Here is a 17496-nt window from a genome sequence, read left to right on the forward strand (position 1 = left end):
ATCTCCGCCTGGAATATGGTCGTCATTTTTCCGAGGGGTTGGGCCAGTTCTATAATCGGATTCTGCGAGAACACACCTGCACCCGATCCATCCTCCGTGGCTGACCCGTCGGTAAAGATTATTAGGTCTGTAATCTGAAAAGACTCATGGCCACTTGTCGACCATTCTTCTCTTTCGGTGATTACGACAGTGTATGTCTTTTCAAAGACGAATCTGGAAACCATATGATCGGTCGGCATCAGGGCTACCGGATGTTTTTCAAGGAATTTCCAGATAGACGCATGCCCGTTGGATTGGCCGCCTTTCCACGCCCCAATGGTATCGAGCCTATATGCGTCGTTGGCCGCTTTCCTTTTCACCTCCAAGTGAATGGGGGGTAAATTTAGGATAGTTTCAAGTGCCGCAGTTGGCGTAATACTCATTGCTCCAGTAATACTTAGGCAACCAAGTCTCTGAATCTGCGTTAGCAGCTTCCTGCTGTTAGCAAAGTTCAGTCTTGGCCACCAGACGATGCATGCATACATCAAAATGGGTTTTATTATGAATGTATACATCCAATATATCCGTTTAGGTGAAAGTACCCAGGTCTTACCTATCGCATTCCTACAGCACCAGAGCAATCTGCAGGATTTCTGATATTGTTCCTGGATATGATGCTTCCACGTTAACTTGGAGTCGAAGTGTACTCCTAAGTACTTGACTGTTTGTGCCAGTTGGATTTCCGCCCCTGCTAAGGTGGGTAGCGTATAGCTGCCCCACCTGACGTTCCTAGTGAACATAACTAGTCCAGTCTTCCTAGCGTTCACCATAAGGCCATTGCGGAGGCACCAGCTGTGGATTACATGCAGAGTTGCATTCCAGCGGTCACATACTGTGTCCACAAACTTGCCGGTAATTATTACGGCTAGGTCGTCCGCAAATGCTTGCGCGGTCCTCCAGGAGCCACAGCAGGGTATCCGTTACCAAGAGCCATAACAGTGGAGAGAGAACCCCTCCCTGTGGGCAGCTCCTAAGACATCCTGTTTCAATAGACTTCTGGCCGACCAATATGTGGATTTTTCTCCACTCTTGCATGTGAAAGATCCAACTGATTAACAGCGGTTCGATTCCATTCTGTCTTGCCGCATCACAAATTGCCGCAAATGAGGCATAATTGAAGGCACCTTCGATGTCCATGAATGCGCCTAAGGCGTATTTTTTTTCGGACAATGCCTTTTCAATTTTTGCCGTAAGTTCATGGAGTGCTGTCTCCGTGGATTTGCCTTTCTGGTAGGCGTGTTGCCTATGGTGAAGTGGCCATTTAGGAATGTGTGTATCCCTTATGAACCAATCTACTAGTCTTTCTAGTCCTTTTAGCAGAAAGGACGTTAGGCTGATCGATCAAAAGCTTTTTGCGTCTGTGTAGGTGGGTTTTCCTGGTTTGGGAATGAACAACACCTTCACATCCCGCCATTTAATTGGAATATAAGCGTGTGCAAGGTATGCACGATATATATTCCGAATGTGTAGACCCAGGGCATCCATTCCTTCTATTACTAGCGCAGGGATGATGCCTTCCGGACCTGCAGCCTTGTATCTATGGAACGAGTTAAATGCCCATTTCACTCGCTCCAGTGATACTACTTTGCATGCCAGATTCCAGTCTCTCGGTTGAGGTCTGTATGCACCTGTTGGCCCCGAGATTAGATTTTGGATGCTACCTAGGAAGTGTACTTCAAGCAAGCTTTCTGTGTACTTCCCATTCTGCAAACGTAAATAACCCAGTTTCTGGCTACGTTCTTTGACCAGAATCCGCTTCAGCTTTGAGGTTGCCTCAAGAGAGTTAGCCTCTTCCCAAAAGCGTCTTCAAGATGATCGTTTAGCCGATCTTATGCTCTTCTTTAGAGCCTTGTGTGCCTCTTTATAGCGATTCCAGCTAGTGCTTGATTCACCCTTCAGAGCACGATTAAGGAGCATCCTTGTCGTTCTCCTCTGTTTTGCCAAATCCGAGTTCCACCATGGTGTTTTACCCTTCTTTGGCATCTTAAGTGGACAGCTTTCTTCGAAAGCTTCTCTCATGCTAGTTGTAATCATCTGGGTTGTCTTCTCAATTCCAGCAATGGATTTGATGCGCTTCCCAGGGATCGTGACTCGGGCGCTCAATTCTGTTCGACACATCACCCAATCTATCTTCCTCGGATTCCGAAATGGAGTGGGTGGAGGTGGATCCATGCCCATAACGAAATCAATGCGTCTGTGATCCGAGAGTGTGATATCGTTTGATACTCTCCACTCTCTGATCAGAGCCGCGATGTCAGGAGATGCCACCGTGATGTCGATGACCTCTCGCCTGACCACGTTGAAGAAAGTGTTCATTACCCACATTTAGGATCTGCAAATCGGTTCCTACTAGATACTCCATTAGTCTCGATCCTCTTGCATTGATGTTCGAACTTCCCCAGCATATGTGGTGAGCGTGGACATCACATCCTGCTATTACCCCCATGCCTCTACTTTTGGCATATTGGATAGCTCTGATGAATGTTCCACTGGGAACGTCTTCTGCGTCGTAGGGGAAATATGCAGAGCACCGTAGTATCTCTTTATCTCCCTGTTGACTTTTTATGGTTAGCTTAGCCGATGTGGTGTCGCCATCACATAGGTCGGTAACCAGGTTAGCCTGGAAGTTTTTGGAGACTACCATGCAGGTGCGGGGTCGATCGCTTCCATTGGCATACAATAGGTCAGCATGTTGGAAATTTAGGCCCCTGACTGCCCCACCAACAACCCACGGTTCTTGTATGAGGAATGTATCTAAATAAAGAGTTGGGAACCAAGTCATGAAAAGCAACGAAGCAATGAAATACCTAGAAATAATACTTGAAAGCGAATGTGAAATACGTTTAAAAAAAGCACCATTTTTACTGGCAACGCTCTCGCGAATGCTACTAATTGTTTCTGGGCCTAGATACATCAGCAGAGCGCCTCTCTCTCCTATATGACCGGCGGCATTAACGAACGGAGAAATCAGAAGAAAAGAGTAAGATATGTACCACCCTTAGGGTATCCTTAGCGGCTTTAATACAACTTCGGATGAGGCAGCATTAGTCATAGCAATTTTCTTGCCAATAGACATCCTGACTGAAGAGATGTCGTCAGTGTATATTAGAAGAGTGACAAAGTGACCCTAGACAATGTCCGATTACCAACAACAAAGAAAAGGCAACGTTCTAGTTATCGTGGGTTAATCTTCACCACGGAGACTATAGTTACCAGTGAATCTACTATCTGGTCAGAGAAGATACCACAAAAACATATGCAGGTTTGGTCATGACGATTTTGGCAGCATGTCCAACTTGGGCAGCCAGTATTCTTTGGCATTCGCTTCATGACTTGGAGAATCAATATTCCCAGCGTGTGGTTCCTGGTGAAGCACATTCGACATTCGGAAGATGAATGATAGGAAGTAGTGACATTTGTAACAAACGACCAAAAAGAGCGGATCATTCACTTCAGTGGCTTCCGTTGATAGTCGATCAAAGTTTCCACATCTTCTATTCAGATATCAGGTTGCTAAATTGATACCTTATCTGCACGGAGGGACGCACCTGATAAGAGATCTGCCACCCCTCCACAGACTGTCTATCAGTCTACCATATGCACTAAACTCGAACATGGTTGAAGCTTTCGATACGAAATTTGACGGAAATTTTGACAGTTTGGCCCCTACGCATATAGTGAAAGGTATACATTTTTCAACGAATTTAGCCATGTAAGATATTCAATGAAAGGTTAGATTTGTTGCTTTTCCAAACCGGTGTTAGCTCGAACATTAGTTGTGGAAGGGAGCTAGCAACTGCACAGGTGTGTCGACTTAATATGATAGCCAAGTCTCGAAACACCCCCCATTCCGATAATTGCCAAGCACCTGTGTTTCAAGAATCACTAGTGGCATTCGTAATTGAATACTATAAAAAACATTTTGTCGCAATATTTAGAATTTATAACGCAGATAACAAAGATATCTCAACCGAAAAACTTGTTTTAATCAAATACAACGTGTGGCTATACTTAGATGACGAATGAACAATTTTATAGATTAATGCGACTCACGATGCTCTGTAGCTTTAGAATGACTCCAACCACCAATGTTGAAACTCATGCTGAACATGTACGGTGCTGACAAATTGAGCTTTGCGGAGATAACACCGGTCTTTATATAAAGAAGTGCCAGCCAGATACGTTTCATAATTAAGTTTTCCGCGGTGCTAGTAGTGATTATTTTGGACGTGATTAAAGTGTTCCGTAAGAACCATGGCGTGGATACCTTCTCCAATTTGGTGGGTCGTGGGCCTCCTGGCTGCAGTTTACTTCCTTTTCAAAAGGAAGTTCTCCTATTGGAAGGACCGTGGTATTCGTCATCTTGAACCAAAGTTCCCTTTGGGAAATCTTCCCTGGAATCGAAGGTCCGACTTGAAAGACGTCTTCGAGAAGTTGTACAGTCTTGGACGTGGAGTTCCTTTCGTTGGAGCGTACTTCATCCTCAAGCCGGTGGTAGTAGCGACTGATTTGGATTTCGTCAAAGACGTGTTAGTGAAGGACTTCCAGAGTTTCCACGGACGCGGTGTTCATTTAAATGAAAAAGATGATCCCATCTCAGCACATTTGTTTTCTTTGAACGGATCCAAATGGAAATCACTTCGAATGAAGCTCTCCCCAACGTTCACTTCTGGAAAGATGAAATCCATGTTCCCGACCATAATTGATGTCTCCGAGCGATTCAATGAAGCACTGACGGAATTTGTGAAAACAAACGCTGAGATTGATGTTAAGGAAGTGCTTGCCTGTTTCGGAACTGACGTTATCGGGAGATGCGCCTTTGGATTAGAGTTTAACACCCTGAAAAATCCAGATACTGAATTCCGTAAATATGGTCGTATGGTCTTTGAACAAATGGGGGGAAACACGTTGAAGCGAACTATAACGCAAATACCGAAACTGGCATCCCTGTTGCGCCTAACGATTTTCAGCAAAGAGGTTAACGATTTCTTCTTGGGTATTGTGCGTCAAACCATAGAACATCGCGAGAAAAACAACGAAAAGCGTAACGACTTCATGGATCTGTTGATTGACTTGAAAAACCACGACACTTACGATGAAGAAAGGAAAATCAAATTGGAAAAGCTCACTTTAGAGCAGGTCACCGCCCAGGCGTTCGTATTCTTTATCGCTGGATTCGAGACCTCATCTACGGCAATGATGTTCACCTTGTACGAACTAGCACTGAATCCAGACATCCAGGAAAAATTAAGGGCTGAGATAAATACTGTATCTTCGAAATACGAAGGCCGCTTGACTTATGAAGCTATCAAGGAAATGGTCTATTTGGATCAAGTGATCAACGGTGAGTTTCAAACCTAAGGTTCATCATCGTCGTTCCGAATATTCCGAATTAAATTTCTTTTTCAGAATCTTTACGAAAATATCCACCTGCGGTTGCATTGCAGCGTACCGCCCAAGAAGATTACAAACCTGCGAATACCAACGTGGTTATCCAAAAAGGCACATCTGTACTGATTCCCGCTTATGAGATACATCATGATGAACGGTTCTATCCAAACCCAGATAAGTTCGATCCTGATCGCTTCCTTCCAGAAGTATGGAAAGCTCGGCATCCAATGACATTCTTGAGTTTTGGCGATGGTCCCAGAAATTGTATAGGAATGAGATTTGGTAGACTGCAATCACGGGTCGGCCTTGCAATGCTTCTGAAGAACTACCGGTTTGAAGTGTCCGAGAAAACACCAATTCCAATGGAATTTTCACGAAGATCTCTGGTGTTATCCCCTACAAACGGAATGCATTTGAAGGTTGTGAAAATTTAAATTCATAGGACTGATCTAGAAGTATCCAGGATAGTATATTAATAAGTTTCTGAAAGCCTGTATATATGTAGTTACTTTTGTAATGAACCTTAGAACTATGTCCAGTGTTTTACTTTTGCTGATAGAACCTAAATATGTTAGTACTAGATAGTGATCACTTTCTTGCACTCGAAGCTAAAAAAAGGCCATTTTGAACACTTGAGTGTTTCACCCAGGGATCTTCAGCAATAGTTAAAGCTTTGACAGGCCTAGGTCAGCGGAAATGATATTGTGCAATTTTTCATATATTTGAAACTCGACATTATCATTACCATTATCGTTTTATTACGTTTAACTATTAAGCAATTTCCCAATCAAATTACAGATCGAATCTAGGCGGTGTATCTGGAGATTAGCTATAATTAGATTATTAGAGCAACGTATATGACGCCCATAGATGTAAATGGCGTAAAATATCTCGTGCAATATTGAGATAAAATATCAGAGAAATTAGAATCCGCCGTGGCTGCATTTTGTCACCGACAATCATCTCCTCGATGAATGATGTCATCTTTCCTCAACCGCTTCGATTACGCTGATGATATCTGCTTACTCTCTCATCGTGTCACGTTTCTTAGTGAGATAACTCTGAATTTGGAGGAGGAGGCAAGCGGAGTGAGAATTAAGTCAGAACTATAATCGCCATATAATAATGTGAAAATTTTAACGAACGTAAATTAGAGATCTGTCAAAACTCATTCTTGTTCATAACCGCATTGACTAGTTTGAATACTTGACATTTCGAGTTGATGTTTCGAACTTCCCATTTGCTAACACCACTTCGCAAAAACCAATTTCGAATGACATTACCTATGACATCTATTTGACGTTTCCTATGCTGAATTTTCTTAACGGAAGTTTAACGAAACTCTGGGAGTGGAACATTTCACAATGTACATCCAATATAGACAGTCACATTCATTCATAAGCATTAACAAAACCAAGGTTCTCAGTCCGACTGGGCAAATCGTTGATCAACTTGAGTATCTAGGTTGAGTCCGCGCTAATGTTTTCTCTGTGTTGCTATATGGGACTAGTACATGGAGTGTGACCCCAATTATTATTCGAAAGCTCCAAGCTATCATCTTGTTATCGGGATTCTTTGGTTTGACACAAGGGCGAACGATTCCGTGGATGTGTTGAACAAAAGGTGAATAAATGGATAGGTCATACATTGAGGACCCCAGCTTGATGGACGAGAGGATCGCCTTGGGACTACGTGGGGTAGAAAAGAAGTACAAGCTTCTTTAAAAGTAATGGTGGCGAGCTGAAGCCTTTTGTAAAGGACCGGGATAGATCGTGTGAATGTGTGGTTGGTGGTGGTGTGGTTGGTGATCCAAACACCTTAATACCGCAAAACTTGCGACTGGCTACAGCGACCTCCTCCCCCATCCGTACTTACGGGCACAGGCAGGTGGACGTGAGTCTTGGATTGCGCTAAAGGTTTTCATGGCGGTTCATTTTGGATGATCTTAGCACCCCCATTTTAGGAGCAGGCTTCCTTTTTAAAGTCGTCAGGAAAAATTTCCTCCTGCGTTAATGACACTCTTTCCATTGTCTTCGAGGACATTGCCGACCATTGCGTTTGCGCACTCCTACGAATATATCGCAATATCACTACTGAAAGTAGTTTTTCCCAGCCGGTTAAGCACGATATGCAGCATCACATCATCACCACCGGCTCCCCGATCTTCACAAAGGTGCGTCCCCTAACACCCCAAAAGCTAGCTATTTGCAAAGAAAGAGTTCCATGATCTCATTAAACAAGGTATTTTTAGACCTTCCAATAGTTGTTGGTCATCTCCATATGGCTCCCAAGACAAACAACGAATGGAGAGCCTTGCAGAAGTTGCAGACGACAGAATACTCAGACAATTCCCGAACGATACCCTATTCCACTCATCCATAACTTTGCGCATTCATTGACAAACTGCCTTTCGGCCTTAGATCTGACCAAGGTGTATCACCAAATCACTGTGGCTCCCGAAGACATACCGAAAACGGCTATCTGTACACTTTTCGGATTCTTCGAGTTCACCGGGGTGACGTTTGGCTTTTGCAATGCTGCGAAGATATTTTAGATATTCAAACAACTTAAACTTCTGTTTCATTTACATGGTCGATCGCCTCTTCATCCAAATTTGAGCATGCGGACCACCTCGAGAGCATTTTTCATCGTCTCCTTGACGCCGGGCTGGGTCTAAATGTTGAAAAAAAGCAAATTCCTACAAAAGCAGGTGAAATTTTTCCGCCACATGATCACCACTGATGGTATTCGACCAAACCCAGACAAGGTTGAAGCCATCAAAAACTTTCCCCTGCCAACCACGGTAAAGGACCTGCGAAGATTCTTGCGCATGTTAAACTTTTATCGTTGTTTTCTGCCAAAGGCCGCTCATTACCAGGCGATCCTCAACCCTTACTTGTCTGGGCCGCACACAAAAGATTCCCGCGAAACTATGTGGTCTATTGAGGCCACCCAGGCGTTCGAAACTGTCAAACAACAGCTAGTTGATGCTACACTTCGGGCATTTCTTCGGCCAGATGCACCCCTAGATGTGTTCGTCGGTGCCTCAGATACAGCGGTAGGCGCCGCTCTTCACTAACGAGTGAACCGAACCTGGCAACCGTGGAGCTTCTTTTCGAAACAACTCAACTCAGCTCATTGTAACTGCAGCGCCTACGAGCTATCCGCCGTATACCCCTCCATTAAATACTTCCGTTTCTCCCTTCACGGCAGGTCGTTCACTGTGTTCACGGGCCACAATCCCCTTACTTTCGCACTTAAACAAAAAATCGACAAAGCGTCTCCTCGCAAACTTGGGCAACTGAGCTTCATGATCCAGTTTACTTCCGACATCCAACACGTGCCTGGAAAAAAACAACGTCGTTGCGGATGCTTTGTAACGAATCTCGGAGTTCAGGGACTCAATTATACTTCAATCGCCAAGGCGCCGAAGGGCAACGCAGCGCTTCAAAGTCTGAGGACAAGCTCCAAATACAGGTTCAAGGAGTTTCCTATCTTCGACTCAAACTCCTATTTACTCTACGAGATCTCAGACAAGGGACCCGGGCCATTTATTCTTGTTGACTTCCACAAGGAAGTACTCTACGCAGTATACGATCTTGTGCACCCAGGCAGCCAAGACGACGAACCGGTTAATCACCGGAAAATAATTGTGACCGTTCATAAACAAGGACGTACACTCTTGGGCCAGACAGAACGTCGCGTGCCAGAAGTGTAAGATCAACAAGCACGTAAAAATGGAATAGCCGCATTCCCTCGGTGGACCAAGCGCTTCCACACCATAATAATAATAATAATCGTTGGCGCAACAATCCATATTGGATCAGGGCCTTGAAGTGTGTTAGAGCACTTCATTCAAGACCGTAACGGTACACTAGGAGGCAATGTGGTCAGCATTGCGCTCGCCCGAGATTATTACCCTGATTTGACTCAGGTACTCATTCACAGCTGAGTCGACTGGTATCCGACGTCAAATCACGATGCAAATTCCACTGCCACCAGTGAGATTTGAACCGCGACCTTCCGTATGACAGCCTAGTGCTCTAACCACTGAGCTATCCGGACACTTCTTCCACACCATCCACATCGAAATTATTGGCCCTTTACGAGACTGGCATGGGTACAAGTATTGCCTCACAATCATCGGTAGGTTTACATGGTGGCCTGAAGTAATACCTATGACTGGAATTACGGCACAATCATGTGCTGAGGCTCTCTGTCGAGAATGCATTCCGGATTTTGGTGTACCAGCCATAATCATCACGGACCAGGGAATGCAGTTTAAGATAGGCAAGCTCCTGGGTTTCAAACGCCATAAGCCCACTCCATTACATCCGCTGAAGGTCGCCTTAATGGCTCCCGACGATTTGTCGCGGCCGCGGTCCTTGCCTTCCGTCCTCCTCGGCCTTCGCACAGCCCAACAAGAGAAGTTCACGGTCAGCCCCGCGAAGATGGTATACGGGGAGAACCTACACCACCCTCCAACCCATATGTTGGACATCAGAGCAGGGTTAAGCCACTCTGAAATGCTACGTCTAATCAGAGACGCGGTTTCGAAGTTGTGACCAACTCCACCTTCGCGGCACGCGACAACGAGGTCAATACCCCCAGGGACCAGCAGACGTGTACATAGGTCCTCATTAAGGTGGACGCGAAGGGTCAGATTCGTCCAGTGACCCCACTGGCGGGATCACGTTGTCGATTCGCCTCTGGCGCTGTATTGAATAGCAGTGGAAACAATTGACGGCGTGTCAATCCGGCACATTCCAGTCCTGTGTCGAAGATACAGGGCGCGGCAGCATAACTTCCTTTTTTCAAAAGTCAATAAAAACTATTGTATGCATCGGAAAATATTTATTTATTTTTTATAATGTCGGTACATGCTTAAAGTTTTTATTTACATTGTTTTGAAGATCAAATCTCTTAGGTGACGTCCCCCATTCTCCATACATTGCGTAAACCGATTTCTGGCGTTTGTCATAACTCTTGTTAGCATAGCAGGTGTTATGTTGACAATTTCTTCTTGGATGTTGGTCTTCAAATCTTGTAGGCTTCTTGGACGGTTCGCATAAACACGGGATTTCAAAAAACCCCATAGAAAAAAATCACAAGGGGACAGATCGGGAGAGCGTGCCGGCCATTCCAAATCGCCTCTAATTGAGATAAGGCGCTCTGGAAAGTGTTCCCTCAAAACAGCCATCTATGCTCTTGAAGTGTGTGCTGTTGCATCGTCTTGTTGGAACCAAGTGTCCCCCAAATCCAAATTTTCTAGCCGTGGGAAAAAAAATTCTGTAGCATGTTTACATACCGGTCCGAATTCACTGTCACTGTAACCTCATTTTCCTCAAAAAACCAGGGACCAATAATTCCAGCTGAGGAAATTGCACACCACACTGTGACTTTGGGTGAATGCAAAGGCTTTTGATGCGATTCTCCAGGGTTGGTGTCAGCCCAGTAGCGCATGTTTTGTTTGTTAACCGACCCATACAAATGAAAATGGGCTTCATCGCTAAAAAAACAATAGCACCCTCGGGAACGACATCAAGAAGAAGCTCACACGCGTTCATCCGAGAATTGAAGTCACGTTCTGAAAGTTCCTGCACTATCGCCATCTTATAGGGATGATAATGAAGATCATCACGAAGAATTCTTCTCACAGAACGATCGCATAGTCCAAGGGCAGATGCGTGTTTGCGCGCAGAACGCCGTGGCGATCGCAACATTGACGCTCTCACTGCTTCAATGTTATCAGGTGATCTAATGGGCCGAGGGACTCCAGTTCTTCCTTTTGTCGCACTTGCAGTTTGTCTGAATGTAGTGACCCATGTAACAATTGATTTGCGGTCTGCGACGGGAGCCAACGGGGCTAAATTAAAGCGACTCCGAAATGCACGCTGTGTTGCAATAACCGAACATCCGCTTGAAAAGTAAACCTCAACGGCAAAGGCACGCTTCTCACTATTCCAATGCATGATGGCGACTGAACCATGTCGGGACTTTACAGTATCCCCTCTTGAACGAGACCACTAGCGCTCCGCTATGACATCAACTAACTGAGTGGCGCGCATTTTAAAAAAGGAAGTTATGCGCCCGCCCATAGGTGTTAATGGCGTTAAATATCTCGTGCAATATTGAGATAAAATATCAGAGAAATTGGAATCCGCTGTGGTTGCATTTTGTCATCGGTAATCATCTCCTCGATGCACTTCAATTATGTTGATGACATCTGCTTGCTCTCTCTTCGAGTCACTGGGGAATATGTGGATAGGTCATACATTTAGCAGAGGCGACGACTTCATTGCGGAGTATACCATCAATGCAACCTATTGGACTCCCGCAACGGTACACCGCCGGGGTACCAACTAAACACTTCCCCATAACCAGAGAATTAGCCTGGAACTATTTGACATATTACTTCGAGCTGGCACTCCCACTCCCGGCCTAGGAAGCCTACAAGTCAGGGAATTTCTTTCACTAGTGAAAGAGGAAGGATAAAACTATCCAAGCAAACCTTGCCACTCAATCCCTCCAACGGTCGAGCTCAATCTTCTTCGCAACAAGAAGGTAATGCGCAACACACCTGCATCTGTCAGCGTTCCTCAGCATCTCTCTGATAACGTTGTCTGGAGAGAGCTTCCCTGCGTCTGTATACAGTTGGTGACGAATACCATCCCATCTTCTATAAGAGGAGAAGATGTCATCGTCATTGTCCGCTACTCTATTGCATAATCATCAGGAGATCATGCCTCCCAATATTGTACAAGTAAGACCCACTTAGAAGTTGGGTAAGGAAATAGTCTATCTCACCATGCTTTCGACTCAGCCATGAATTTAAATTGACTTTTGGCTCATTTTGCCAAAAGAGTTGCCAGTTAGTTAATAGACAACCACCACTCTTAAGTCTTCCCTCTTGCGACTGTAGATGACTCTACGTTCCTTAGCAAAGAAGGCAACGAGGATCACGCCCGCGATCACCATCATGGCCGGTACTGAGACAGTACAATGGGCAGATGTCATTCACAAAACTCACCGTTTCTGCACTTAAGCAAGGTCCTTGCCAAAGTTGTCAGTCCATACCTTTGAGCCGTTTTTTTAAATGCAACATCTGATACGCACACAGTGAGAGTCGTGAGTAGTCTGTCTCTTCTACCGGGTGATTGATTGCTCCACTTGACCCTGTAGCAATCAGCTAACTTAAGGTAATGACAGGCAAATGTCACCGCCACAGAACTCCCCTGCCAGTGATTGGGTGCAAGGATATTACGATAATTTAGCTGACCGTGCCATGACGCCAGTTGACGGTTTGTGATCTTTTTATTATTGAACTGCTGGTGGTACACGAAATTACTGAAGTCAATCAATAAATCTAACTTGTCTGTTAGATTTCGTTGAGTTTTCCACTGCAGGGTGGGGGGAATTTGGCCAGTTTTCGAGATGTCTCGCTCGGGAGGGTGTAATATCATGGTTCGAGATCCCATTGCCTTCGTTGTCGTTGGCTATCGCGTATCGATCGATGTTTCTAATGGACGCGCGGGTCATCGCCGCGAAGCCAACTCACGGACGGATCAACGCTCGGGACTAACGTGGCCTACTAATACTGGTTCAATGCACACTACCCGACCAGGGCTCTGAAGGAGTTGGCTCTTAATACATGTTGCAAGTACCACCTTAGCAGAGCTAGGCTCACATCACCTCATCGACGTTGGTAAAAAGCTGCCAACGGCTCTGAGAACTCCCAGTATGTCCAACATGTACCGGTCATTCGCGATTCGCTCTTCGCCGAGAGACCCTTAACGACTAGTGAATATATTCTTTGCGCCGATGACGCATCAACCAATGCTGTATTTTTCGATCTAATTTGCTCCATGTTTCCCAGTCGTAGGTAACCACCAAAGACAACAACCACCGGCTCACTGTCACGGAGACGAAAATGTTTGTGCTGAGGCGATGGCATAAACTGCTGTAATTAGGTCATCCAGTTCGACAGGAAATAACCCGATGGTTGACCTAAACATCAATTACTTAAGATGTTTCAAAAATTTTTCGATAAACAAAATCCAAGCGGGCAGATCCGAGTACTAAACGGAACAAAAGAAGAACACTTCTATAATTTGGCGATGATATTGCTAACTTTTTTCCTTCGTTCTTACATAAGCATATTATTTTTATTTCGCACTCCTAGCAGCGGGCATCATCCTGGAATAAGAAGGTTTACTGACTAGGATGGGTGAAAAGATTGCCATGTTGAAAAGCAAGGTAGAGGGGTAATGAGGCAATGGTCGCCAAGGCATGGTCCCTCGCATGGCTGTCCCCTTCTCTGTCTTTGGTGGAAGAACAGCTGGGTAATGTCCAGTGTTTGTAAGAGTGTTGCATAAAGTAGGTATACTGATGAGCTTTCAGGACGACTGCCAGGGTTTTTGCGCTCCTGAACTCGCAAGCGAAGGAGAGGAATAATCATCCGTCTACAGTACCATTTCCCTTCTTCCAGTCTTTGGTAAGCTCCTGGAGAGGATTATGATCTGGGGACTTTGGATGAAAACATCTATGGCTTCCGAGCTGCAGGTCCCCCTTGATGCATGTTAAGACCTTTGTTGTCCTTTGCGCGTTACTTATGCAGATTATCTCCTCATTCTTATTGGGAGGAACACCCGAATTGAACTCCAGCAATGGAGTATTGAATAGATACGAGTACATGGTCTCAACGGAAAAAATCGTCGCAATATTGGTAAAAGGCAACTTACATTATTCGCCACTCGCTCAAATGAACGGACCGAGTTAGAAATATCGGAAGAAAGTGACATACTTGGGAATCACAATTGCTTAACATATGTACTTGTACACACACCTGATCGAGTTCAGGACATTTTAACAGAATTGGTGCGCGTGTTGAAATATGTATCAGCCAGAAGGACCTCTATCATATACTTTGGGATCACGATAGGCTTCCTCTTGACGGGATATGGCAGCTTGCATTAACTCCCCTCATCATGCAATCTTGTCTCCAGTTTGGGTTGTGTTCTGTGTGAGGCAAACTCAAAGGAGTGTTTACACGTCCTTCATGTATGTCTAACGTACTGTGGCATCCGCAATCTATATGGCATAGGCATTTTGGTAGTGAACGGTATCTTTAATATTCGACAGTATACCTACTAGAGCTGATACCCTTCGATGCGCTAATTCATACGCACGTGATGACTTCCAACAAAGAAGGGAGTTCCTCCACGCTACTTCATTTTCAGTTTGATGGGCGATGTGTGTTTTTGGTAGGGCTGTCTTATGTAATATTATGCGTTGTGTGCAGAACAGCATGTGACTGGTGGAAAAGCGCTGTTAATCTTTTCCGCACGGAACTGATTCCTGCTTAGCCGTTAGGGAGTCCCGTCCTCACGCACTCGCGGAGAACAATCAAGCCTTAGTCTGCAAAGGGCGCAACTGAAGAGGCTCTTGCCGCAAAGTCTGACAGAAGGTTATCTGATGCCATGGGAACTGGGATGGCCCTGTGAGAGCATATGCCAAGGCAAGGAATTTCTAGAGGATTTTCTCTAGGCACAGTTATTTGTGATTGTGGCCCCTTGTAAAAGTTTCATGGTAATTATGATTGCGCCTAAATCGCAGGCAGAGCTCCTTAACACGTGAGGTGGGCTTTACAACTCAAGGCTGTACCTCTTATTTACAGTAAAGTGTTCGATGCTCTTGGCATCCACAGAGCAGTTGACTAGGTCTAGATCTGGTGCTCGATTTCTAAATCAGATCTGGACATAGTCAACTTCTTCATTGAGTTCACCATGACCTACGTTTATTGCCTGAAGTTAGCCAGTTCACTGGTATCCCCCGATACCATCACACTCACCTTTGCACAGATTCTCTCTCTCTGCAGCCGCTCAGTAGTTCACCAGCAACATTTGGGGGTAAAAATTCGAATCGTTTGATTTCCCCATGGTCATCCAGGCCGATAATTACATAATTGAAACACGAGGAACCCTGAATGATAACCGCGTCCTTAAAATCCAACCATTTCAACCAGGCAACCAGATTTCTGCCCAAAGTTGTGGGGGTTTATTCGCGATTGCATTTATGAATGTTAGCAATGAAGTGGAAACGGTATCCTGAAACAACCCCTAAAGGACCAGCAATTGCTCAACAATATGTTAAAATATTAGCCTTGGCACCCCTTTGGTTGATACTTTTAATTACAGATGGATCCGCACGTAGGGTTACGAAAAGATATCCCCGTTTTCAAATTCCTCGCTATTGGTATCATTACAATACAAATGATAGCCGTTAACAGGACTCAGGGCAACATCCCACTATTAGAACACTTCGGAATGGTTTCTCTAAGCCAGCGGGATTTATTTAGATAAAAACATCTAAACTAAACTCACAGCAATTAAGTTGATAACATTTAGTTGTTGCAACGACCAATTTTTCACCCCCATCAACAGCATTTCCATTCATTAAGTCAACAACGGGCCATGTGGAATAGATCCAAACCGAATAATCTAGAAATAATCTTTTTTGTAGCTCCACTAAGCCGTTGGTACTGTAATCACGGTAATAATTAAGGACTGAGATTAGAGATCAAGTGATACCGAATAATTCATCCATGAGTTTTCTGTGAGCAGATCTCTCGTAAATGTTATCGTGAACACATAAACCACAAGATGTTGGTATCCACCCCCGGGACGAGATTCATTCATGTGCCAGGATATATATAAAATATATCTGGATACTAAGAGCCGGATGGAAAACTCTTCAATCCGAAAGATACTTACAAGATGTCCTTTTAAATTTCTCAAATCCAAATGCCATAGGACTAAGCAGGCTCATCTGCATTCATGCGTGCAGAAGATAGAATCTGTAGAGTGTCACTGAATGCGTCTTACGCTTTTGTATATATGCTAAGGATCCTTTTCTCAGATACATATTTATAGAAAACGAATAGCATCGTCATTTCCTCAGGAAATGTGTACATCGGAATTGAGTTTTCAATAAATCTGTTCGGTACTCCCCCACTTCTCGCCTAAAACGCTATCCTTGCTGCCGAAATCTTCCTCGGAGACTCCATGAATGGAAGCATACAAGATACGAATCAATACAACCGAGCAACATTTTTGACAAACGGGAAAATCGATATCCCACCCCCAATCCTTATCCTTAATATCATCTCATAAATATTATGTGCTCGCAGACTGAAACAATAGGATCTAAATATTCATCATCATTATCGCTACAGTCAAGGATATATTGGAATTCATATTTCAGATCGCGGAGTACAATATTTTTTCAATTTTTCATATCCTGTGACGGGGGGCATAATTTTTCAGGAAGAAAATATGCGGCGCTCATTTTCCCATCAATCAGATTATTTTTAAATAAGCATCACCTTTAAAACGGCCAACCCCCTTGTGGCCTCTCTGCTGGATGAAGATGGAGAGAAAATTCAAGGATGTCATACATAATAAATAAAGTGTGGTGGATCTGTACATATTACAGCAAATTAATCCTGGCGCCTTTTTTGGGAACAGCTTTCGTCTGAGATTCACTTTGGAAGATTGAATGCAAATTTTTTTAGGAGCTTACAAATGGGATGTATTTATTGTACCTTCGTTGTGCCTGTGATGTAACAAATTTTTATGGGAGGTAGGAAGGATGTAGGAGGAGTTGCATGTTTGTCCTGTGAATGTAATATGCCGTGATATATTGTAGCCGTTTTGGATGAATAACGAGTTTTTTCAGCTCCTGCACGTTAATTCGACTTCATTGGCTTTATCTGAGACGGTTTTCCGTGAGCTGCTTCAGGAAAAAAGGTGTATCAACCGCTCCACCCAGGAAATCAGGACAGGCCAAGAAACCTAAAAGAAACTAAAGTTGCTAATGAAGGAATTATAGTTTTGGTATCTGCAGAAATGGAGACTTCCAATGGGGCATCCGAGAATGCGCAAAAGTCCACAATGTCGTCAAGGATTGCATAAAGTGTATATTCGGGGGTACATAAGCAGGATCTCTACCTCCGATCGGGACTGCATATGTGCATGTTGAGGAGATTAGTAGGTAGATATGGGTAGG

At 44.3% G+C, this 17496-nt stretch overlaps 2 protein-coding genes across 3 annotated transcripts in view; both read left to right on the top strand.

Annotated features, from left to right (window-relative positions):
• The window catches only part of LOC119652801 (ras-related protein Rab-30), a 193940-nt gene that overhangs the window by 99216 nt on the left and 77228 nt on the right, over positions 1-17496 (top strand). The gene's annotated exons all lie outside the window — the stretch shown is intronic.
• On the top strand, positions 3867-6056 carry LOC119652800 (cytochrome P450 6a2-like). Its single transcript, XM_038057122.1, has 2 exons — positions 3867-5383; positions 5449-6056. The coding sequence occupies exons 1-2, from the start codon at positions 4294-4296 to the stop codon at positions 5862-5864; spliced, it is 1506 nt and encodes a 501-aa protein (XP_037913050.1). The 5' UTR covers positions 3867-4293; the 3' UTR covers positions 5865-6056.

The sequence above is a fragment of the Hermetia illucens genome, chromosome 3, assembly GCF_905115235.1.
Source record: "Hermetia illucens chromosome 3, iHerIll2.2.curated.20191125, whole genome shotgun sequence".
Lineage (NCBI taxonomy): Eukaryota > Metazoa > Arthropoda > Insecta > Diptera > Stratiomyidae > Hermetia > Hermetia illucens.